This window comes from Bombus pascuorum, chromosome 5 (assembly GCF_905332965.1).
Source record: "Bombus pascuorum chromosome 5, iyBomPasc1.1, whole genome shotgun sequence".
Taxonomy (NCBI): Eukaryota; Metazoa; Arthropoda; class Insecta; order Hymenoptera; family Apidae; genus Bombus; species Bombus pascuorum.
The window spans coordinates 11557821-11584266 of NC_083492.1; the positions used below are offsets into that span (position 1 = coordinate 11557821).

At 41.5% G+C, this 26446-nt stretch overlaps 1 protein-coding gene across 10 annotated transcripts in view; it reads right to left on the minus strand.

Annotated features, from left to right (window-relative positions):
• The window catches only part of LOC132907381 (metabotropic glutamate receptor), a 34044-nt gene extending 12103 nt beyond the window's left edge, over nucleotides 1-21941 (minus strand). Inside the window, exons 1-6 of one of the 10 annotated variants that reach the window (XM_060960426.1) lie at nucleotides 21276-21941; nucleotides 16264-17577; nucleotides 7547-7694; nucleotides 6349-7464; nucleotides 5076-5884; nucleotides 366-478 (exon numbers count right to left, since the gene is read on the minus strand). In XM_060960426.1, coding sequence (XP_060816409.1) covers nucleotides 366-478; nucleotides 5076-5884; nucleotides 6349-6896 — 1470 coding nt within the window. In that variant the 5' untranslated portion in view covers nucleotides 6897-7464; nucleotides 7547-7694; nucleotides 16264-17577; nucleotides 21276-21941. Of the gene's footprint in view, nucleotides 1-365; nucleotides 479-5075; nucleotides 5885-6348; nucleotides 7465-7542; nucleotides 7695-8595; nucleotides 9188-16263; nucleotides 17578-21271 lie in introns of those variants that run through there. The other 9 variants (XM_060960432.1, XM_060960431.1, XM_060960422.1 and 6 more) reach the window with 9 other exon arrangements.
• Nucleotides 21942-26446: the final 4505 nt, after the last annotated feature.

Below are 26446 nucleotides of genomic sequence, written 5' to 3' on the forward strand. Positions count from 1 at the left end.
TGCATAATCTAAGCTAATTCTCTAGGATCGGGGAATTATTTCAATTTATAGCAGTTCACACTCTCCCGAAGTTTCAGGAAGGATAATTATCTCTGTCGGTCGTTGAAATTCGCCAAATCCAATAATAGGAACTTCAATTTCGATATTGTACCAGGTTCGAATGAGCGTAAAACTGCCGAAAGAGGTTCACCCGACGATGAGTCTGGAGTTCGCGGGAAGTTTGCCCTCCGGCTCTGGGGAATGATGACGAAGAATGATGCTAAAGAGGGTAGAAGGAGGGGGATGAGAGAAGAGAGAGCAGAAAGGCCGTATTTCGACAAGTTCTAATTAATCGGTGGAAAAAAGTCAAAAGTACTTTTACTTGCCCGATAGTGATATCCATTAGTCCCGTTAGTTGCCGATTTCCGAAAGTTGAGGATTTCGTACCGCGCCAACCCGTCCCCGTGCTCGTCGAACTTTACCTCGCTGCCAGCAGTGTCTGAAAAATCATACTCGTGAGTTCTCTTTTATATTTCCAGAACGCGGAAGCTGAGAAAAGATACGATTTCGAACAGTAAAATACAGAGAATGAGGGGCAAAGCGATAACAGCAGTTTAATCAATTTCGTATTCCCGTAAATCGGCACTTAGACGTTTAAAGTTCGAAAGCGTGTATAGATGCATCTAAACACCGATTCTCGTTCTACTGCAGCCTATAATGTTCCTAGCCGTGCATTCAGAATTATTCATAATTCTTAATCTTTCTCCTTTTAGTACAATTACGAAGTGTGAGTGAAGCTTAATGTCTCTCGATAAGATCATTTTCCAAGAACTGTTCTGTATCTATAGAACAATTGGCCTCTGTCCGAGCCTAGAAGTCAGCGTAGATCTTAATAATTAGATATGGAACAGAACCAAGTCTGCTTCTGGCCAATTATGTTATATGAATTTAAGATAGATGTAAATGCAACTTAAAATTACTTAAAATTCTTTTTCATCTCCTTATCCTTAGATCTAATACTATCAGTCTACCATCATTTTCAGTCGTTGAAAAATCATTTAAATGGGAGGAAATATAAATAGATAGAGTGAAAAGACACGTGTGTATCACCGCTTTTAAATCAAAATCAACTGCTTTCTGTGAAAATCTATGGTATAAAGACACTTGTAAAGAAGTGGATGTTCAAGAAGTGAAATTTTTGTCCTAAAACATTTTGTCCTAATTCGATGATTAAAGATTACAGTTACGTTTATAAATTTTTATCTATTCGTCGAGTCGTTTCGCGGAACGTGGCTATTTCTTCTATTCTATTCTGAGCGTTGTTCAGTGGTTTTAAGACCAGGATTAATGTCCCGTTCAAGAAGGAGAGATTTTCCTCTGTTGCCTGTACATTACAAAATGTTTCATCAGAAATCCTAGTTTCCGGTACATTTTCCTATGTTTTTTCTCATATCGCGATCCATACGCTACATCTAGTTTCACGAAAAGGGGTTTCGTTAGATATGCACAGCGGATTTACGCGACCAATGCGACGATTTCATTTACATATTGCATGTTCGTTTCAATTTTAATATATTCAGGCAGACACGATCACGGCAATGCGACTTTTAATTATCGCATTTCCGCTTCGCGTAATTGACATATGATTGTGCTTGCCTCCAACCTTCATCTCTACCAGATAACTCGATGGAAACTAAAATTATACATATATTTCCCTTTGCGCTTTTAACACGATATAAAGAGCGAGGAATACGAAAACTTTTCGACGACTCCCGTTTTTTATTAATACTGGGAAAATCTTTTTATTCGATGTAAATTAATGTTGGAACTGATTGGCATTTTTTGCCTGATATTTTTTTTTATTATATTAACTCACGATGATTATAGATAGTACGCACGTAAGCACTTTCGTTCGTGAAAGCTATGGAAAGCTTATAATTCGGGAAGAATCATTTTTGATTAACGAGAAACGTTTGAAATCGACATTATCCGATCTTCCTCTGGTTATTCTAATTGTAAGCGGCTGGCGCGTTTTTCTTTCCTCGATGCAGGCAAGGGGTTAAAGCAAGGAGTTGATTCAAAGGAAATAACGCGAAACATCAAGCATGATAAAGATTTTGCTAATTCTGCAAGTTGTACGGAAATTAAAGATCGTGGTAGCTTTTAACGCTCAAAGCAGTCAATTCGCAATTTTATTACGTAGAGCAGAGGTAGCAAACGGTAATCAGCCGCGGAAACGCCTAATGCATTCCTTCATTAGCTGCACGAGGCAAATTGTAATATCAGCGTGTATCAGATTAGGTCAGACTATGGCGTGTGCCCCACGTACCACACGTTTGTTTCTTCGGCCCATAACTCAACCGCATACAGCTTTGCCACCTAACAACTGGAATAATATTTCTCCTTGGTAACCAGTCTATATTCCTCACTCAATTACTGCCACGCAATTAAAAATCAGCCATGCACGTACAACAAAGTCACGACTGATACGCATCGAATCGTAAAATCGACACGCTATGGCATTCCATCGTTGACTCTAAAAATGAACGAGCATTCACGGTCTCGTTAGAGGGTCTCTAAAACATGTAATAGATTCATTTACATGCACAAAAAAAAAAAAAAAAAAAAATATAGAAAAAAGGAAGAAGAGAAAATACAAGAGACAAAAATACAATTTCTTCCGATCCATTTTGTGGTACGGGTTGTAATCTCCGATTCATCCGGTCGCCCGTGGCGAAAGAGCTCGCCGCGCGCCGGATCGATCTAAAACGTGCAAAGTCACCGAAACCGGGCCATTATTTCCTGGTCATTTCGTAGAAATCGCCCTCGACGTGCACACGTCCACCGAACGAATCGATAACGTTGGCCCCGGCCGCAACACCAACAGATTTGACTCGAGATATCGTTCGAACTCACCGTGATGCACGTGTACTTCACCGCGACCGATCGTAAGAGAGAAAAAACAGGAAAATAAAAAAGATAGAAAAAAGGTTGGAGAACATAAATCTATAGCAGAAACGGGGTTGAACACGAGGGAGATCGCAAAAAGGGATGTCGAGACGCGAGAGCTCCCGCATTACCTACTTTCTTCTTTGAGACTGATGCATCTTTAACATAAACCTTCGTCACGCATTGGTTTGATAAACGGGGAAAAAACAATGGCCTTGGACTGCACATTTAGGATCGATACAGCACGATCCCCTTGTGATACTACCTCCCTCCACCTTTTTTCCAGTCTGTCCCTTTCTCTCTTCTCCTCATTTCCGTATTATCAAACCCTCTCTGTTCTGTCTCTTTACTTGTCTGACGCTTTCCTCGTACGCCTGTCACCCAAGCGTCACATGCCGCACACTAGCGAAAAATTACGAAATCACGACGAGATTCGTCTGTTGTAATCTTCGTCCCTGTTTTTGACTTTAGAGTGACAGTCCGTTAAATCGAAAGTGCAATTAATCATAACTGAAATAAATACAATACTCTGGCTTTTAATGATGAATTTTGCAAAGAAAACAGAAGAAATCATAATAGTGAAATAAAATAAAGTTTGATGTATTGTAAAAGCGCGTTTTAAATCATTGGAGTTCACCGTATGAGCATCCATGCGTGTTAATTGAATTTGCTTCTAGAATGCGAGTTTAAATTTTCAAACGATAAATCATCAGTAAATATATACATTTATCAGTATCACTATGTACGGTTAACGTTAATTATTTGACCATGTATTCATTTATATTCGTTGACTCCGAACAACTTATCAACTGCCTTTCTATTTTCGTTTTCGCTATATTTTTTTCATTCCTCTGTCTTTATCACAGTGTGCTCTTAGGATAAAAATTTGACACGATCCGTACTTTGTCTGGAATTGAAACGTCTCTCACCAGCCTCGTTGAGCAAGGCATCGCGGTGCTCGTATCAATTCCAAGTACGAAGCATCTAAAATCACCGCAACCATCATTCTCTAGTTCGTGTTTTCACCGGCCACGCCAAAAATTCGTTTCGCTCATACCCACGTCAGGAAATCTGAATCGAGGCACGAGGCCAGAATGAACGGCACGGTGCGTTCGGTCTTTCCGTGTTCGATCTAGGAATGCATTGGCCTCCGGAGAAATACCTCGAATAATTCAGTCTGGTCCATTCTACGATCCTCGAAAGCTTTCGTGCGGTTAAAGGATGATTTGATATAAGGATAGTGCAGGATATATGGATCACCGATTTCGTTAAATCTTTGAGCACTAATACATTTTATCACTCTGTTCGCAACAATACTATACGATTCAGATCTGGAAACTATGCGGACCAACGCACTTTTGTAACTCTTGCAAACAGTTGCAATAAATTTTTGATAGATTAACAGTTTCCTTGATAATCTAGATTAATTATTACATATTATTAATTATTTGTATGGCAGTAGCAGATATCCTGATACTTGTGAGCGTTGATGTATATGAGTAAAATGACTCAGTCATTAAATCCAAAATTGTTTTTGTTATCTTTATGTCGGTTCATATAATAGAGAAACCAAAGATCGTGATCAGATTGACGGAATACTGGCAACCATAAAACCTTCGCTGTTGCACAAGCAAATGCCGCTATCTTCCCGGGAAAGTAACCGATAAAACTCAATCAAGCGCAAAATGCTCCGATTATCCGCGAATTATCCATCGTTCTCAAAGCAGGATGCCAAGAACCGTGAAGGTCGGAAAAATTTCATATCGGCTCGCAGAGCCACGCCGCTGTGAATATATTCGTTCTGCCGCGTTTATTGTTCACCGGGGTCGTCGATATTATCGGTTTCGCGTTATAAAGCCTGGCGCGAATCGCGCGTTTATTGCTCGCCTTGTTGCAAGGGGAAAAATTTAATACGCGAATACCGGAATACGGAATCAGAGGTGAACCGCTGAACCAAAGAGGATGAGGGATGCAGGCGTAGTATATGTATAATACATGCACGATTCTCAAATATAGTAATATGTTCTAGCGCATTGAAAAGCCCGAGGCAGTGACGGAAGGCCGTGCAAAATATCGAATTCCGCCTTTGGAGGCCGTTTGGGTTCGCTGTAACTTTTGTGCATGAGAGTATGTAATTCAAAGCTCACCTGTAAAGGACACGTTCAGCAGATAGTTTCTATAGAATAGGGCTCGGTCGTAGTTCGCCATCGCGGCGCATAAACCCTTGGTTTTCGTGCACACGTCCCTCTGAAGGTTGTGCAGCGCCAACGCGAAAGCGTACACGGCATCCACGACGAATTGAACCTTCGACTCTTGCTCATATCCGGTCTCCGAGGTCAGTCTAAGCTTCAACGGGCACACCGTGCTATTTTGATTTCCTACGAGCCTGATATTCTTTTTGAGAACGCAACCGAACACTTCCTCCCAGTATTCGCTGAACCAAGGGTTTCGACGGTTCGAATCCGGAGTTAAGGAGGCCATGTACTCATCGAAGCCTGGAATGTTCTCCGACTGAAGCTCTACCGTGATAGCGCCTTCGGCTTCTTCTTCGAGACCCTCTACGAGTTTGATTTGACGACCCCAGCCATCGCTAGCCAGCCACTGAAACGGTTGACTAGATGCTGTCATGTTGGATCTTCTGGCCGCTTCCAGGATTCCTCTAGCGTCCTCTGCGCGGGTAAACAGAATCACAGCTCTGGCATTCGGTTTTTTACTCAGTCTCTGGATGATATCGTCGAATACACGATCGTCTGCGGCGCTAGGCACTTTCGCCGCTACCGCGATGCACACGTTACGTTCTGTCGCTTCCCTGGTGAACACCTCGATCCCGTATTCTCCATAGCTACCCTCGGAGTAGACGGTCGAGACATACGACCAATTTGCACTTTTCACCACGTCCACCAACGCGATCGATTGGAATGTGTCCGGAGGCACCGTCCTCGCGAAATAGTCGAACCTAATGAAGAGATTAAACGTGGATTTTCTTCGTTATTTCTGTAACAATTATCATAAAATATGCATATCGATAGATATATAGTATGTCTTGGCATAAACCTGAGGTTCGTCCCTTGAGGAAACCTTGCGGATGTAAGTCGTCTTCTTTTGGAGGATATACATATGTATACTGCGTCTTATGTTTTATAACTATAAAATTACTCTAAAATTCCGAATTCCTACACGATTCAATGGACTACGAGTATGCAAACTCGAATAGATAAATTTATCGAAAATAGAAAAGGATCCACGCTTTACTAAAAATTATTGTTACAATGTATCTACTATAGAGTAATTTATTCGTAAGAAAAATTAATTATGCAACATAAAGGTTAAATTTTCGACTAAGAAAATCTTATAGAAAGAATGAAAGAATTTTGCTTGGTACGATTAGCACAATTTGCAAAAGAGACAGTTCAAAGTTACCTGGTCTTATCGCTAAGCGCCTTAGCGGTAGAAGCAGGCGAGATCTGTGGAATGTGAAACAACCTCAGCAAATTTGCCACTTGTAACGACACGGAGCTATAGGAACCTCCGATAACACCGAAGATCGGCCCAGCACTGGCCGTCTTCTTCACCCTGGGCACGGATTTGTCCGCACACTCGAGCACGCTGATGTCCAAATTAGACAGAGATGCTCGAACAAAATGCAGACTTTGGTTGAGCGCGTACGTATCTCTGCCACAGGTGTCAAGGATATGTACGCCCAGCGTGATGTCTGGAAGTATCTTCTTGTCTTTGTTGATCTGATCCACGGCAAACAGCATCGCCTCGAGTCGTTGCACGCCTCGATTGTAGACGCTTGGTCCGCAAGAGGCGCCGCCCTTCTCGTGCACCGGAAACAGTCCTCCCAGAACAATGTCGCCAGGGATCAGCACTGCTTCCCGCTCGCTGTGCGCCTTCGATTGACTCAACACCGATAGCTGGTGCAGTGATAGCAGCAGAATCAACATCTGAACGAAAGGTTGGCTCATTTTAGCCGGCTTGGACTTTGTCTACTTGTTGCGCGGAGCTTGCTGTTTGCTCAAAGATCGAAGCATTTTATGCCGCGTTCTCGTGAGAAACTTCTTCTGAATGACGTTGACGAATGTTTCCTGACCGATTTACGATTAGTTGGATATTTCTTTAAGGTCGATTCCTCGATTGACATGGTCAAGGTTTCTATAAATTCTATGTATTTATCGGTTGCTCGGAACTTAACGAGATTAGGTTGCCGTGTTTCAAGCGCACTGTAGAAAAATCTTAGGTCGATGATTTTAGGCCTTCCGTGGTCACCAGGTTTCATTTGGACATCTTCTATTTACACGTTAAAGGCAGTCCTTGGACGATCCTTAGATACGGAATGATTGGTAGTGGCGAAATAGACGGATCCAAAGTTGTCTGATCGCTTTCGTATGTTCCTTCGTTAATACGGTTTCATCAAGAGTAATCCTAGCTATGACTTCATCCATCGTTTCCTCCAGCATCTTCAATCTTTTGTTCCTGAGCCACCGTCCCGAAAAAGCCCGGCTCAAATCTTGGTTTATCCTCCTCGCCTTCAGCCTGAAGTTCGCGTAAGCAATTTCGATATTAGTGCGTCAGGATTTGGAGGAAAGCGGAGAGGATCACCGGAGTACCTACATACATAGTTTATCGATCGTCCCAAGTCATCAGCCGAGTGTGTTTTATTTTCCGATCAGACGAATCGGAAAAGTGCTCCTTCATCAATTTCGCGACACGCATCACGACTCTATTTCGACGATTCTTCGTCGTTCAAGTCATTTTCTGCTTTCCTAGGTCATTAGGGGACACGTATAACGACAACCATGAGAGCTTCCGGATGTAAGATACGACTTTTCTCTTGTTTCTCAAGTAAAATTATTGTTTCTTTTAACAGTAGAACTATCGATGATTATAATATTATTATAAATTTTTTTGTAAAATTATAAAAATTATTATAAAATTATTGTCGAAAGGATCAAAATGAAAGCAAGAATTGTATAAGTAGACAGATGATTTTTTATACAAAGTAGTAAAAAAGCAAGTCTTTATCCACCTATACCTATTTTATAAAAAAGCACACAGTAAAATTTTTGTGAAATTTTTGTGAAAAACGAATTATTAATTTTCACTGTCTTGGTAGTTCTAGTACGAAAATGATTTTGGACTTGATTATTAGACAAAAAGATTTAACGGATCCTGCGACATTAATCATATACGTAAATTCTTAAGAAGCAGAAAGTGAAAAGACGGCTTATATCCGGAAGTTTTGAACTCAGATCTGGACAAACTAATTGAAATGTTACGTAGTACATGGTACCCCCATCGAGAAGAGATGCTAGAGGAAAGGAACAAACGACCTTGGAAGACACGAATGTTATAGGTTGACATACTGATTTCTCTGTTCATTTCGAGGAGAAACCAGATGCATTCAAAGTTTTCGAAGGCAAGTTTCCCCCGTACAACTGAACGTCGTCGAAGCGAAGTCGACGAAGGAAGACGAAGGACTTTTGCAAGGCAACTTTTGAAGAAATCTCGAGCTCCTTTATTCTCGAATCCTCTCTTAATCTTTCAGTGAATTCTGATCGCGACAGGGAGACGATAAAAGTATTAATAAGTCGACCAGAGCCAAGAAAAATAGGATCGTGTCGAACTTCTATCTCCGATGGAAAATTCCAAAACAGATTTACCAACCTTACTATCTTAAACTTTGTTCCAGTCGTGTGATCGCGAAAGAACGTGTCAACGACTGACACGCTTTCCTTTTTCCTACTTTTTCCTCTCTGTTTTTTCCTCATCTTTCTTTTCCTTCTTTTTTATCACCGCAGAACCGCCGGCTTTCCATCTCCCACGCTAACTTTTCGCGTCCCGTTTCGACCGATTTAACTTGACGACCAACGCAACCAAGCCGACTGCTATTTAGGACGATTTCACTTTTACTTTTTTACCGGGAACCAGAGGGGTAGCAAGAGACTCAGCGAGCGCGTCGCTCGCAGCCATCGCAGTGGCTGCGAAAATTCTCCGGGTCGACATTGCATGGCTCGGGCTCGTTAAATTTCCCCGGCTACGTCTCGTTAAGCGGACTTAATTTCACGGAACTCTAACAAGCGTGACCGTGCTCTCAGCTTTAAATTCGAAAGCCCTCCCACCACTTTTTTTTTACTCCTTACCTCACTGACCCAGCTTGCCCGCATTTCGTCTTGTTCGAATCGCACGGTTTACCAATTATCACTTTTTCGCCAGTATTGTCTTCCTCGTGGCTCTCCATCTTGTTCTCCAAGTAAGACTTTCAGAGAAGTTTGACTAATATTACAGTCGTTCGTCGAGGAATGTTTATTTAATTGTGACTAATTTCAAGAAATGAAAATCAATCGACCTCCTAGAAATTTTGGGCCACCCATCCAGAGATCAACATTAAGTGTATAATACTACTGCATTGTTTTCTAGTGTGTATCTAATAAGGCATTTTTTCAACTTTTCCATAATTACATCATCCAGTAGTTGGAATATCGATAACGTTTATCATGTAGAATAGTGTTAGTAACGTATCGTATATGTAACTTGTTCCTAGTTATAATGTATGTTTTGGTAGTATACCCCAGGAAAATAGTGAGAAGTTACAAGGGAAGCGTAAGATCGAAGAGTTCAAGTACAAGTTTCATCGAGGTCGCTGGATGGTCTACCGACGGTGAACAAGCATCATAAGCGCTTGCACTCTAAGCCATGTGGCGCCGACTTTCCAGACGAATACATTGTATGTAGAAGACTCCAGTTCGCGCGAAGTAACCTCGATCCAGTTTTTATTCTTCGATTTTACAAGTGATACTCCTTCTCTCGAACTCTGCCAGTATACTTAACACTGGACCTTCCAAATCTGTCAAAATAACAAGCTTCAATTTTCTTTATCGCTCGAAACGTTCAGAACCAAAAGAATTCCCCGTCGCTCTATTCCATTTGACATCTTGAAAAATCAACGCTCAACGAACTTTGCGTTTCATCGATCGAATAAAAGAGATTAAAAGGAGAAAAGGGAAGAAGAAAAAAGAAAATAACGAATCAAAAGCAGCAACGATACGCTTTATCTGGATGCTTTCGGGTCGTTTTGAGAGAAACGGCCACGGCGTAGCGGCGCAGCAGCCGCGCATTTTCAGGGTTCAGGGAGAAACGAGGCTGTACTTTTAGCCACGAGATGGACGTCCAAATAGAAGCGTGCATATCGAAAATTTGTCACGTCGCGAATGCGCGCGCATTGGAATTCACGAACTAAATGGGAGTTTTATGCAAACAGGCTTCCAGTTCTCCGGCAAGTGCCATCCTCCATTTCTTCGAGCCACCGACGCTCTTTGTTAACCGCTCGCGCACGGCCCACTTCTGTCACGGGTACGACTAACACACACGATCCCTCTAGACTCTAAACCACCTGAGCGACATTCTTATCTATGAAGGACCCAAGGAGAGCTAGAAGAACGGACCATTTATCTCTCATCCTTTATCTTACGTGAATGGTAAACTCTTATTAATCTTTCAGGAAAAGATTCTCTATACCTTCGTGCGAGAGACCATTTTCTTCTCGTTTTTCGTTTGTAGCAATAGAACTTTCAATCATCGTAGTAAGATTATTTACGTTAATAAGATATTTCGATCGAACTAAGCTATTTGCATTGTAATTCGCCAAATTCAGTTTTGGACAATTTTAAGCAATCTAGGTTTGGAAATAGGTTATTTAACTAGTTACCAGTGATATATGATAAACAGTGAAATTTGAAAATTTGAAATAATTTTCATTTATAAGAAATTATAGAACTCATACTTTCAACACGCTATCTTATCGCAATTTTTAAGCAATCTAGGTTTAGAAATGGGCTATTTAACTAGTTACCAGTGATATGTGATAAACAGTGAAATTTGAAAATTTGAAATAATTTTCATTTATAAGAAATTATAGAACTCATACTTTCAACACATTTTATCGTAATTTTTAAGCAATCTAGGTTTGAAAATAGGCTATTTAACTCGTTACCAGTGATGTATGATAAACAGTGAAATTTGAAAATTTGAAATAATTTTCATTTATAAGAAATTATAGAACTCATACTTTCAACACGACATTTTATCGCAATTTTTAAGCAATCTAGGTTTGGAAATAGGCTACTTAACTAGTTACCAGTGATGTATGATAAACAGTGAAATTTGAAAATTTGAAATAATTTTCATTTATAAGAAATTATAGAACCCATACTTTCAACATTTTATCGCAATTTTCAAACTCGTTTCCTTTCATACAAAATCATTTGCTCCACCCCATTTCAGTATATCTCGAACGAATGAGGAAGGAACCATTTTCTACCGACCACCTTTGGCCCTTCCACATGGAGACCGACTGAAAATTTCAAACTGTGTGTGTCTCGGTCGAAAGGGAGGCTGGACTTCCTCAACCCTCATCCTCTCTCATCTTTTTTCTTTTCTCTCCGTTGAATATTCCGGAGGTTGAATATTCACACGCGTGTTTTCGTATCCCGATTCGCTCGATGTACTTTCTCCTCGTACGGAACCTCCACCATCTATACACCTCATTCTCTACCCACCCATCCACCTCCCTTTTTTCCTGTTTGCGTCTGTCTCGCTGGCTTTAAATAAAAAGGGAATATCTTCCCGTTTTCCCCGTTTAGAGTATCGACCAAGCGTAGGTGCAGCTCGCAACCACTCGGGATATTTACCCGAAGCTTTCACGATTCCAGCTGCCTCCGATATTCGCGCCTATCCCGCCCTTTCAATTTGGATACATCGATTTTCCTTCCCCCTCCCTTCTCCAAAAGCTCGAAAACCCTTTCTTCCTTAATAACGAAATCTTTGACGAAAATTCGCCGCACATTTTATTTAGAGAAGGAAAACGGTACGGTTTACATTCTTGTAGAGATCCGTGAAGTCGTTGGGACAAACGAATAAAAACGGTATAAATGGTAAAATCTTTCATTTGGGCAAACTATGAACAAAGTTCTACTCTAACAGAGAAATTTATGTGTTTTCAGTGCGTTCATTGCGCACGACGAAAGTCTGATTTAGCTTGGTACGGTATCCACTTGAATGTTGCTTTAAAAATGTTGGTAGATCGGTCACAATACACAGTGACTTCAAAGTTCTTTATGGCCAAACGATTACCTTGACGTGCGTTGAAAAAGGGTCCAGTGTAATTCGGACCGATGTTTGCGAACCATAGAATAGCTGTATTTTCGCGTAGAATCCCTCGGTTAAATTGCCAACTAATTTCGACAGATCGGGACAGCGCGATTTTGGGATAAATCTCGAGATATGCCGAGATTCAGGCGATTCGTCGGGACACGGGATAGATTAGAGAGATACCACGTGAAAAATTTGTCGAAATAGCTCGAAATAACTGCTCATTGTTCCACCTTTCGTTTTTCAAGCTAGAAAAACTAAAATTTAAGAATTAGAAAAAAAGAACGAAATAAAAATACGCGTATCCAGTACCAGTAATTGCGAGTGAACCTTCCGTATTTACAAAACGAACGATGCATTCCGCATTCTTGAACACATTATAGCAGAGTAGATATAAGAAACGTGTATTTAACTTCAACCTATTAAGGATCGGTGTTGCGTTAATTCTACAATATAACTTTTTCCTACACAATTCAGGTTATCAAGTTCTGTTTTTTAACGTCGTCTCAAATTATATTCGAAGTATATTTTATATATTTGTAATTATTTAGATCATTGTAATCATTTAGATTATCGTACTGTGGTTAAACAAAGCAATATATAAATTACTTCACTTACGTTTTCCAATAATGTTACGTTCATACAACTTTTACGTATTATTTGTGTACTTGGTCCTTAATGGGTTAAGTACAAGTTCACCCTTCGATTCGACGTCCATTATTTTCTTAGTTTTCTTCCACGAATTTCCCAACAATTTCCTTCGTTGTCTGTATCACGAAAAGATAGGTCGCCAGATGTTCTTTCCCGAGCTGTGCAAGAGAGATCCAGATGGAGAGGTGGGGAAAAAGATTTCTCGCGAAAAGCAATCTCGATTGCTCGCGTGTATCTTCGAGGCCGACTACGGAAACGTTCGATCCGCTATCGTCTGTGTATACATTTATGTTCACATATGTGTGTATGTAGGACGTGCGCGCATTAGTAGTTTCCTGGGCAATCACGGGCCGGAAGTTACCCGCAAAATTATTAGTCCGAAAACCGGATACACAGGTTCGATATATGCAATAGAACGTCGCGTCGCGTCACATCGTGGCGAACAGATACTCGGCAACTACAAGGGGCAGAGTTCAACAAGTTTTGCGAAACAAGACGAAAAAATCGTGGATTAGGATGGAATTTCAAATTGGTTCGATAGAAGCGGGGAGTAACATCCAGAAAATATTAGTTCAAATCTCTGGATATCACACGATTAGATATGGGTATTAGAATCTTAGACGGAAGTGTTAATTAGGAAAGATCGATAATTTCATGCAGACGATTTTAAAATAAAATCAATTAAGGTAAAAGGGTAGCGATAAAATTCTCTATTTGTTTGATCGAAAGGATTGAAAGGTGAAATATTGGATTTGTCACTTTGATATTCTTCCGGATGTTTCAGAATGGTAGATAGGGCAATGTGTACACGCAGTAATCAAAATAGTACAATTGGTAAACGCGATAAATTTCATGCTAAACCTATTTATTTCCAATTTTGTGGATATGCTATTTAACCACTCGAAACAAGGTGATTATTAATTCAAACGCGAGATAAATATCAAAACAACTATACATAACGTATTCTAATAATCTCCATAGAAGCGCTTCAAGGTTGAACTACTCATAAATTTACAGGTATCCAGACCTGCAGAGTCGAAGAATTGTTTTGCTTCTCTCTAAATGAGGAATCTCTTCGAAAGTTCAAAAGAGAACCCCTGTTCGTTACAATAATCGCGTAGCATCATCCTGTCTGTCCTTTTTAACTATTCTCCGTTGTTCCTTGGTCGAATTAGTTTCCTTCAAAAGATAGTTGGGAACAAGCGAAAGCATTGTTGTCTCGCAAAGCATTGTTTCCGGCGATTCTGGCGTTTACGCCCCTCTACAACACAATTGCAACGATTTCACCGAGTGAGAAAGGGGGAAAGAACAAATAATTTCGCATTTCCTACGCTATCGCAACCGTATTGCTTTTTCGCGGTTCAGCGTCGCTCCAGCTTTTAGAAAAGTTCTTCTAGAAAAGTTCTCTTAACGTTTTTACGGAAAAACATTCCCTTTTGTACAATCTCGTGCTTGTCGGTCAAATTTTTCAGAGATCAAGGCGCGTGTCTATGTTCTCCCCCTCGTTGAAATATCAACGATTCTTGGTATATGTCGTCTTTATCGGATGTCGTAAAAATGAAACAAGATTCGAAATTCTTACTATAATTAAAACTTGTATTCGTGCAACATACTAACTTTTTATTACGTGTAGATATATTTTTGGCAAATAATGATATAATCATGCAATAGTCGTATCATATTAAACTGTTAATGCATAACGCATATAACAGGTATGATGCTCGATACGATCAATGATGATTCAAATATTTCCGGAAATCATTGGTACTTTCGTTTTACTTGCTTACATCGACTGCTCCATTCGTTTAATAAAATTCATGTATTTCCATTAGTTTGAGACAGATCTTCGATCACCTACTATCGGTTGTCGTAATAACGTAACAAAGATTTCAATATAACGTTTTAAAATTCAAAAAAAAATTACAATTAATAAGAGAGACGATTACCGCCTCGTCATCGTCGCTTCATTTTACAACTTTTGTTTAACCCCTGTAGAGCGTCCACGGAAGAACGTCTATGGAAGATAGCATTTTCTATTCGAAGCATAGGGCGTGCGAAATAGCCGGCATCGAATTTTCAATGGAGCTCCTGACGAAAGATCGTTTGAGGATTAGCAGCCGCTTTCATGGCTGAAATGCGCAGAATTAAATATTCCTTAGACTCGCTGGTTTTACCTCTCAGCGTCGGAGAATCTGTATATTGCATAAAGTAAATCGGGTTTTCCGTGATTTGATATTCTTGAGGCTTGTTCCCGGTTCTGTATCCTGTAGACCTGGATAGACCGTCTGAAATTATAATGCACCGAATAACTAACAAGCTCTATTAGAATCACTGGCAAAACTGTCCTAGTTACGTGTAATAATATACTATACCTAACGTTTGAAATCTCTGTGAGATCGTACTCTATTAAAACATCGTTAAATTGTTTGTCTGTTTTCTTCCGATACGTTAGAAAGAATATGAATTAATTCAAACGAACGGAAGAAATAAAAGAAATCTGTTGCTCAAGAATCTAAACGAACAGCCCGTCTCGTTCGCCGCTAGAAATTTGCTAATTCGCTCATGTACCGTGAATAATTGGTGTGCGTAAAGCAGAACAGTTTTAAGTCGTTGCTCGATAAATATCAGACAGGTGTCTGTTACGTATAAAGTCTGGCTCGGGCTCGGTTCGCGATTATTGAACCACTAGATTGTTAACAGCTTCGAAACTAGTGACGCACCGTGTGCGTCATATGAGGAAATTCTTTATCGGTAATCGTTATCGGCCAGTTATGAAAACAGTTGGTGGAATAAGATCGCGCGGAAAGAGCGTAGCAGAGAAATTAACAATTGTGTGAAATTGAAAAGTGGTCAATGACTGTAAGATAGAGTGAAAAATGAATAATACGTAAACAAGACCATAAGAACATCGATATGTCGGTTTCTGGAGATTGTCTTTTAGCTAGAGATCGGCCTAGAGTGGGTTAAATGGCAGTTCGTGTCGACTCAACCGCTCGAAATCGTATGTACACGTTCGATTTACGGGAGAATTCCATTTATCTGAATCCACCGAGGGATTCAGATAGTCAGGAGATTCAAACAATTCGTATAATTGGAATTCATATAATAGAAGTTTCACTGATTCCCCATAATTGCAATTTTTCGAAAGAATTCACTTTCAGATAAGTGGATTTCGATCAGTTGGAGTTTATTTAATCAGACGCTAATTAAACTTTTGTTGAAATAAATAAAGTTTGTATAGTAAAAATTCTGTTATATAGTAGAACTGTGCATTCAGATAAGTGGAGTCAATGAGCAGGAATTAGTTTAACCGGGCAGTATCTGATATTTCGTTCCAATAAATGGAGTTCAGATAAATAGAGTTTCACTGCATGTTTCTCGATATGAAAAACATCATTTTCTTCGCAAAGCAGCCAACCCTCAAATTCGACGGCCGTACTTTTCGCACACCCTGTGCAGATCCACGGTAGCCGATTCCAAATATAAACTTTCCGGTTCTCCTCTCCCAGTCGTTGATTAAAGAGTATTACTTACTGGGTAATCGTACAAGCTCGACAAGTCGACCCGTTTTCTTTGAGCGTGAAGCGAGAACCAGCAAAGTGCTGTTCCTCTGTTTCTTCGTCAATCTTTCCACGCCACCCCTCTCTTTTTCTCTGTTCGTCTTTCTTCCTCCGATTTCTTCTCTTCCTTTTTTTCTACTTCTCCTGTATTGCCCGGTCGCTACGTTTGATTCGCTCTGCCTCTCCCTCTTTTGTACCTTCAACTTGCCAGGAAGATTCGAGTTTCCGCGATACGGTCCAGCACCTTCACCTTTTTCTCTCTTCTCTCTTCCCTCTTGCCCCTGTCGTTCTGTTTCTCTCGCTCTATCCCCCTCTCAGCTCCACCCCAATCCTCCCCTTTTTCTCATATCACACTCACTATTTCTCCTCATCCTCGTTTTCGCTTTTAGTTCCGCCACCCTCGCTCTTTGCACTCGGCAACCCTCCCCGCCTTTAATACAGCAACCTCCTCCTTCTCTAGGCCACCGACGTTGAACCACCCCCGACAACGTCCTCTTCAAAACTCGCTACACGCGCAACACTTTACCAAATGAGTTCTAATTCATGCCACGTTCCTTGCCGCTCCCCTCCACCTACCTCTACTCATTCCCTCTCTTTCTATCCCTTCCACTTCCTTTTCCTCCTTCTGTTTCACATTCGTCTTCCTCTGTCTCACCCCTTTTTTGCTTTGAAGTACCCGGAGCTCTCTGCTACTCCTCGACTTTTCGTTCCTTCCACTCGTCGACGAAGGCGCCGCTGCTGTTCATTTAGAGACTCACCCCCGCTTACGATGTCGCGTCGCCAGTATGTTTCGCCAACGCTTAACCTCGGCTTTTCGTACGCGCGCGTTTATGAATCGCGTTGTCATCCACGCGATTCGACGTCGCCCATCCATTGGATGGCTCAGAGTCCGTTACCGGAAGGACCACCCTCTTCTTTGTTTCCACTCGCTGTTCTCCTTCATTGCAGTTGCTTTTTCACCCTTTTGGTCACTCTATCTCTCATCGCCTATTTGTACGTTCGTGATATTTGGATTTCGTTATCCCCTTTAATTCGAGCGTTATTCCGCTTGATTGTGCTCTTTCGACTTGAAGGATGTCGCTACGCCTTCTGGTGTACGTATTTTTGGAACACAAACAAGTTGGACACGTGTACCGGGAGATGATTTCACCGAGCGGACTCAGAAGAGAATGCAAATGGATTCTACCACTAATTTCACGTTTTCTTAATCCCTGATGGACTGAGTCGTCGACGAGAAGGAATAGTGGCCTGTTGAGATCGGATATAACAAGCGCGTGGGGAAACTGATCTGGAAAGTGTAGAACTATGATCGCACCGACTTCTAATTGCAAGGCTTTCGCGACGCTACAGCAACGGGATTCTATCGTAAAGCGGACCAAAGACTTTAGATCGACGCTAGATGGAGCAAAGTTTCCGGATTAGCCGATCCAATTCCCCAATCGCTTAGCAACTCGCGAATCGATATCGAATCCGCTGGCTGAATTCCGTATAACGCGGTTAAGATTCGTCGCGGTTATTTCAATCTTGAGACCCCGATGAGATGGTGCCAGGCTTTCCCAGACAACGGTTAAAAAAAGGAGGGAGCGAAACTTTCTCAAACACGATATCAAAGCCCGGCGACGATGCCGTGACGGTTCGATTCCAAATGGAAACGATGGTAGGGTAATCGAGCTACAGAACGTACCAAGATAGTCAGTCTATGAATTGTGTTGGTTTGCTGTAACGTGGTCTAGAATCCGAGCAATTGCTAGAATGTCGTTAATCCAGCATCGAATGTGGTAACGGTGTTTAGCGGACGAAACTGGAAAGGCTGTATCCACGAGGAGACGGATCTCCTCGTCGCGTCTGTGGTCTGTTTGCCTTACGATAGTGAATCAATAGCACCGTTATACCGCCTCTCAGCTTCGTTCTCATTATTTGTGCAATCGAGTCTTCGACTTGTGGCGACCTTATCTTTCGTAATAATCGTCTCGAGCGACGTGCTGCTCGTCTACCAGCTCTCTATATCTCTAGCTCCGTTTCTCCACCGTTTCGCCATTCGTAGGATTGTTTCTCCGTTCACCAACCTTCAGCTTCTAAAGAGCGACACCTCCGTTTTCAGGGTCGCCCTCGAGAAATTTTGTTCGCTCGTCGGCTTCTGACACACATTTGGCTACGGTTATCGCGTGTCTGCGAGCAATAAAAACAAATCAATATCACCCTCCTCTTCCTTTCCTTCCTACCCCTCTCTCTCTCTCTCTCTCACGCTCTCCCTCTCTCTCCCTCTCTCTCTCTCTCTCTCTCTCTATGTATGTATCTATCTATCTATCTATCTACCGACATTACTGCCTGCGGATACTTATTTCACCCCCTTTTGTGGACGCTGAGATTACTTTTCTCTTCCCAATTGTCCCTCCACCACTAGGACCTATCCCTTTATATCCTTTCGCTTCCGGAAACTTTCCACTCTTCTCGATGTTCCTCTTAGCTTCCTTCTTTCCCCCTTCTCGATCACAGCATCCCGTTCGCCTTCCTGAAAACGATTCCCTTTCTTCGCCAGTATCCTCTTTATTGCCGGCCTTGTTACTATTTTATCAGTCGGTCTCTGCGTCATCGGGACAAGGTCTCTGTCTTTCTTACTATCTCTCCTTCTTTGTCTCTTCTTGCCTGCCTCTCCATCTCGAAACTCGTCATGCAGTTTTATTCTTTTCTTCCTTTTTCTTTCATTATTACGATTATTATTATCATTGTTGTTATTATTATTCGTATCGGCGAATCCCAGTAAATTTTTCTTATTATCCTTGGTAAGAGCTCGTTAGAAGGCTGATCGATCAGCACGACATTCGATGAAAGACTGTAACGAAAAGCCCGCGTTTCATCGTCGAGGGGTACTTACGATCGTTTGCCATCCGATGCTAGTTTAGACGCCAAGTATACGTAATCATGACATCGAATGCTCTTTTCACGACTAACTGGTGATTTTAGGTGGCAACGACTATCAAAGTTAGTTTTCATTTGATTTTTACGGCACACGTTCCGATGAAATGATTTCGGGCTGTCGAATTCTCTAAACCTAACGTTCGTGTTTCGATTCATCTAGAAATCGTGCAATTTTCGAAATTTGGCTATGGGGGTGGGTATTTAAAATGGTATTCGAGAAGATGGTACATGAAAGAAAAGTTCACATTATGTTATGCAACAGTTATTGCTCGTTTGAAGTCGAGAAATAGTTTGGATACACCTGCACTTGAAAAGATATTTCAAATTAAGTAAATAAGTGATTCATACCAGTTCAGTGACGTTAACATACCTTATCTAAACGAGGCTTGAAAGATAACTCTTTGTTATTTATGTTTTCTGATCATTTTCTAGCATGGAAGATTATTTCAGATCAAGATTATTAGAAACATTTAACGCAATTGTTACGCTAATAAAATTGTATTCTTCCATCGTGTAGGTGTAAAAACTGATAAAATTTAAGAAAATAACATTTCGCAACACAACAGGCTACAGAAATAGTAAAATAGGAAATTCTTGTAGACAAAATTCAGACAAATCTTATTCAAACGTCGTATTATATATACCTAATATAATATTAGAGGAATTATGAACAAATATAGTACTTCAAGAGTAATACTCTGAGATATCCCTATTTTTCGATATAAATACTAATACTGGCTCATTATTGTGACATTATCGAAATTGTTGTGAATTACCCGAAGTGGCGGTTGAAAAAAGTGGGCGATACATGGTGTATAGTGATAGATAAAGAATTCCAGGCTGATCGTTTTGACCGGTCCGATAATTCTTGAGTTAATTCCATTGAGAATATACATAATATTACCCGAAGTAGAAAGGTAGAAAGATTATCTATCCGACCAATAACACGAATCTTCTTGCCGGGACCCTCTTTTCCGTTTCAGTCTAGGAAAAAGCTTCGGAGAATCGACTCCGGTGGCTCGATTCGAGGAGCAATCACCGCTTACGCCTGCCCTCAAAGGATCTCTGTGCCGAGCGCAGCCGAAAGGAAGAAGTTTAAACTTACGGCCCGAGGGGTGAGTCTTGTAGAATTTCAGCATGGAACGGTCAGATGTGTAACGAGCGAAAGAGAGGAGAAAAAAAACGAGAAGAAAAGAGGAAGAGGAAATCCATAGCGGCTGTTCACGGGTTTTTTAGTGCGGGTTAGCGTTATCGTGCCCCGTCTGAAAACTCTTTAGATGGACGCTTAAAAGCCTCGGGTACGAAAATTGCCGGCTGACCTAAATAACGATCTCTCTATTTCATTCATTCTGCGGCGCGGAAAAAGCGCTGGCGACACGCAGTCGACGACGACGCCCGACGCGACGTTCGCCACCGCTGCCGCGTCGGTTTCCCTCTCTGTTCGGAAATAATTAGCCCCGGACCGCCGCCGCGTGCAAATATGATGCGTATCGAATCGATAATTCCTTCGCAGTGAGAGGAGCACGACGTGTTTACCACCCCTACATCGTAGCCAAATTCAGATGCCAAGGATATCAGCCGGAAGGGGTTGAATCTTCGATGATCCCTCGATCAATGGCCGTTTCGCTTGATCGGCACGGTCAAACGTTGCTTCTTCCTATTCGAATTGCCTCCGAAACGATTACCGATCTATATCGAAAAATCAAAGACACGATCGTCGATCGATCAGCCTTGCGATTCTTCGTGGATTCTTGGGCATCCGCCGTTTTCTCACAAGTCGTGTCGAACAAAGTCACGCCTAATATCTTGGAAATGAAAGAACAGCGCGGCCGAAAGAGAGATAGGGAGAAGGAGAGAGAATGCCAAAGGTTCCCGTTAATCGTGCGCGTCCAATGCTTTATGTCTAACTTAGAGATTTAGGTAAACCAAGGTTATCCGAAGCGGGTGGCAAGGATCGGCCTCGGTGCGACATGCAGCCGCGAGAAGAGTGGCGACGATCGAATATCTTGTCCTTGACGGACCTTGTAAGCCTTTTTTCTTCCGACGCTTGGATCCCTTGCTACTTACCACCTTTCGGATGATCCTCAGATATCCAGAGCTTTTCCTTGACCAGGCGGAGGGAAACTGTTCAGTGATTAACTACCAGCTACTGCCGATCTGTTCACGCGAGAACACGTTCCCTACTTCCAGTAGCAGAACCACTTGTACCCCCGAGATCGATTCGCGAACCACCCCTTGCACGTGTAGCAGAAATTCGATTCACCACCAACGATTCGAAAATACCTCCTGCTGGGGTGTGCTTTTGCTTACCCCCGACAGGAAGATCACGAATCTCGAGAAATCAAGCACGAATTCCTTACTTTATCTTAAAGCACGCGATGACGCGTCTCGAACAAATGGAACCAGGACGATCCCACTAACTCGACCGCTCGACGACGAATTATACCAGCTGATATTAGGCGTGGAGGTCAGGATACTGGTCCAGAAGGGTGCATCCGAGATTCGAACGATCCGTACACATCGTGGTCGTGCCCTAGATTCGATCAACCCGGTCTAAACCCGATCTTTCGTTCCCCTCTTAGCTCATCCGTTCCGCGAATCGGTAATCGAGGTGTTAAAAGGGTGCTCGAGGGGGTTGTTTGGCAACATGACGGGTAAACGTGAAGCGACTACGCGTCGTGGTTGCCGCCACAGCACGACTGGCCGGCCGGCCGAACTACCCTCACTGCTTTCGCCCCGTATCTCCTGCCTGCTTTTCCTCTTTCACTCGCGCGCGCGCTCTCTCTTCCTTTCTCTGTCTCTACTACCCTCACCACCACCATGCACCCCTCTTTCCCCCATTCGGCGATCCATCGAGCTGCTATATATGCGTTTCGTTTCTTCCTTTTCCAACTCGATATTCCGTCACCTTCTCGCATCCCCGAATTTCCCGTGACTTTTCGATTTTCCGCGTGACATTACGTTGCTTGCAGTTTCAAACGTTTCCGTCGTGGTCACTTGGAACGTATTAAAGGTAATTTGCGTAGAAATTGGCGTCGTTCCTATGTTAAAGTCGTTTTACAGATTAGAATCGTTCGTTTCGAATGTTTCAAGGTTTATGAAGTCAAATTTAACTCTTGGACATTGCTTTTGGTAACGTTTTGCGTTGTGCGAGTTTTCTTTTGACATCATCTTTCAGTAATAATATCGTAGCAATGTTATTTGTAATCATCTTTTCTGCTTCTCGTTTAATATCAAATTGCGTTTATTTGACTCTATCGATTTCTAAAATAAAAGTGAAATGTATTAAGGTCAAATTCCCCTCTAACGATAGTTTTCAAGGGTCAACACGTTTTACGACACAGAATAATACAAGTTTATCTTTTTATGTAAATAATATATAATAATAATAACGCAAAATCCATTGTAAATCTTTCAAATCGACTTACAGGAGAAATCGAACCAAAGATGCGACACGATGCGTAACAAAGAAAAGAAACGCGAGTTCACCTTGCAAACACCTCTTGGTCATACATATAAGCCGATAATAATTAATTCAGCAAATTGAACGCTCATCACAGCGGACGTGCCGTGTTTGAACACCGTGTTAACTCGCCGCTGTAACAATATTACAACAATCATCGCTTCGGTGATGACGAGTGCGTCACGTGCGCCTGCAAATTATAGTAACACGGCGTAATTCACGAGACACGATGGATTCTCGTCTGGAACGAGCAAACAGACCGGATCGATCGCGATCGCGTGTACTGTCTCAAAAATACAGACGTCCTCGAGACGTCTTTGGACGCTGCGCCGCACAGCGCCAATGGAAAATTTAAAAACAAAAGTCGTTAGCTTTTAAGATCGTAAAAAGCTGCGAATAAAACGTTGTGTATTTTACTTCTAAAACGACGCTCGATCGGGCTATGGAAGGGTTACACCGAGTTATTTTTACGCTCGACGCGTTTCTTCGTGCCACAGAAGAAAGAATGTGTAGTGGTCTTTCAGAAATTCTCAGTTCGTGCATCAGTAACAAACATTGCTCGGTGTAAATTTTCTCGCGTGCTCGATCGAACGACGAGTAGCGTCTCTTTAGGTGCACTCGCGGTCGGAAGTCGAGAGGATCGAATCGTACGATGGTTGAACCGAAATGGCCACCGTCGATCAAGGAATATTACTTACATTTAGACCCAACTATCAAGAATTACGATCGAATTCTCAAAAAATCTGTCAACAATTTTCAATATAATCGTCCGTTTTTCTGCAACAATCCACGAATGGTTTCCCACAGAAACGACGATACAAAACGATGAAAGTAACAAACGCACTAATCTGTCTCGAAACGGCACTCGATCTTGTTTGCAGATTTTTCTAAGATGGATGAACATAAAAGAAGCTATATACGATTCTGTCCTTGGTTGGTGCCTTCCGGGCCGTTTGCACACGCGATAGCTTAAACAGCGCCTTACACGTGACATGACGAGAGAAGCGTCGCGTCGCCTGCAGGATTTATTCTATAACCGGGATAAACTGCGTTGGAAATAATACCTTAAACGCGGTGCAGCTTTCACGATGGCACGTCAAAAAGTTTGACAACGACGGCACGGTGCATTAATTAAAATGAAATCCTCTGTCTGGCACGGCCAGCTCGGCTCCTCTAATTCGCCAGATATTCCGGTCCAGCTCCTTCAACGTCCGATTCGAACAATCTCCTTAAACGATGCGGAAATTAGCAATGAAATTATTATTAGACTCGTAGAGAAAGAGAAAGCATTCGTAGAATCAGTGGAATATTCTAAGAGAGATGAAATGGCAGGTTTTTCGTGGAAAAATATCGGGATAAGATTAGATACGTTGGATTGAAAAATTTTAATAACGTAGTTGCTAATAGCACATTACTAACATTTTATTGGAACATTACTGATAACGTTACTATGGCACGTTACTAATAATTATCAGATTACTCTATCAAAATGAATAAAATCTTAGTATCATAAAGTAAGATACGATTATTTAGTCAGTTGTAACATCTTAGATGTTTTAACATGTTTAACATTTATACTTTAATATCTTTCATATTTATGAGAATATATTGAATAAAAAATATATTCCATTTACTCGCATTTTCCTCTGCCTTAACCGTTTCATAGACAATAGAAATTAACTATGAAAGTAATAATGATTATTTCTATTAATTAATTAATGATAATAACCTTCTAATACTCTACTATCTACTGTTCATAAATATTTTACCCATTTTTATAAAGTAATCTGATAACACTCTCTTCATATGGGTAAACATCTACATCTAGTCTCTCCAATCGATATTAGATTTTCATCCTTGCAGAACGAATTCGCATAGCCGAACTTTCGTTACGGCCGCCTCGTTTCCGCAAACTTTGCCAATCTTTCACGGTCTCTTTACGCGAGAGCGGTTTTTCACCGAGCGAATACCTATGAACAGCTGCGCCAGGTTATTAATCAATCGTTCCCCTGACTCGACGAATTTCACCAGTTTGTTTTAACTTAGCGTGCACTAATTCGTACACATTGGTGGCCCCCATTCCACGTAATCGCAGGGGTCATGTATTTCGCGAACGATTTATTTTCTTTCCGGTTGCCTTTCCCCTTATTCCACGCGGCCATTCGCTAGCCAACCATTTCACTATTTTACCTAGAATAATGAAACTACAAATTAATCCTATCAGTCAGGGTTTTGAGAGGCATTTCGAAGCAACGTGTTCTTCAACTGGTTTGATGTTTGCATCCAATATAAAACATAAGCAATGTTATTGTTCTCGAGTTTTCTAAAAAGATAAAAAATAATCTTTTTGGTGGAAAAATATATATTGTATGTTGAATGCGATATTAAATATTGTAAGTATTAGAATAATTTATTTTATTTTCTAAACTAAATAAGAGTAAAAAGTTTAAACAAAAGTAAAATTTAAGCCCCAACTTTAGTGTGATTGAAAAAAATGACAGTGGCAGAAAATCCCGATTTTCCATTTGTTCTACGTTTAAGTGTTGAACAACATAAACGCCAAAATCAACAAATATACATTCTCTGTTTATAAGAAAAATCTCCACTTCCGTTTGGCACTTTCGTCATTTACTATTGCAACTCCTGAATTAGCAGTTCGATGGAGATCCATCTATCGAACGGCAGAGACTTTCAATTAGCGACACAGTATCGACTCGTTACCACAATCGGAAATGGAGTCGATTTATCGATTCCGTCAAGCTAATATCACGCAAAACTATTCCGCGTCTCACGTCCTACGTGCCCGTTGTATGTTTACACGCTCGCCGTTCGGATAGAAATATAGCTCAACTAATGAGTCTCTCTGTTCCCAAAGAGAGTTACCGTTGTTGCGACAGCAATCTTCGTTGGTGAGCGTTCAATTCTACATTCCCAATCCTATCTATTTCGAGTATTGATTTCGAATGACCTTTGCTCCGTCGATCCTCGGTTCGATCGGTACATTACAAGATGGCGGATCGATTACCAGTGAATATGAGTCCTTCTCCACGCTGTTCATCCGTCAATCAAACCACAATCCGATCAAAAAGGATCTTAAGGAAGAGAAGCGTTAAGAACTCGTCGTTAATGTCCTTATTTAAGCCGTACACCGTGATTACGTCGGTCCGCCAATATTCTTGCATGACCTAATTTCCGTCCCACTACCCACTCCCTCCTACCTTCTCTCTTATGTCACCCCAACTCCCCAAGACGAGTCTAAACACAAAACCAAGTTATACTTATTCTACAAATAATTATCCCCGCTACGTGTATCCCCTTGTTGATTTTCCAGTATTGCCTCGGCTTTTATTACCTGTACACACGTATACGTATTCATATGCATACATACATACATATATATATATATATATATATATATATATATGTATATGTATGCATATGCTTAGGTACGATGAGCCAGCTTTAGGGAAACACTCCCCTTCCCTGCGCTCTCGCTCCATTCCGCCATTCCTCGAATTATCCCGTGGTACCGGCCCTCCCCTCTCCTAACTTTCCTGCATCACCCCACTTCTTTGTAGAGATTTGCCACGGTGCCTTCAATACACCTGCTACCGGCTATTGTTAATGTAACACTAGTCGGGAGGGAGAGATTATTGTCCTGACAGACACACCGTTCCATTTCCTTCCATCAATCTTGGTTCTACGAGCACCGATGACCGGCACGAGGCACCGATTCATATTTTTGCAACGACGACGGGTGCGATGTAAAATTTAG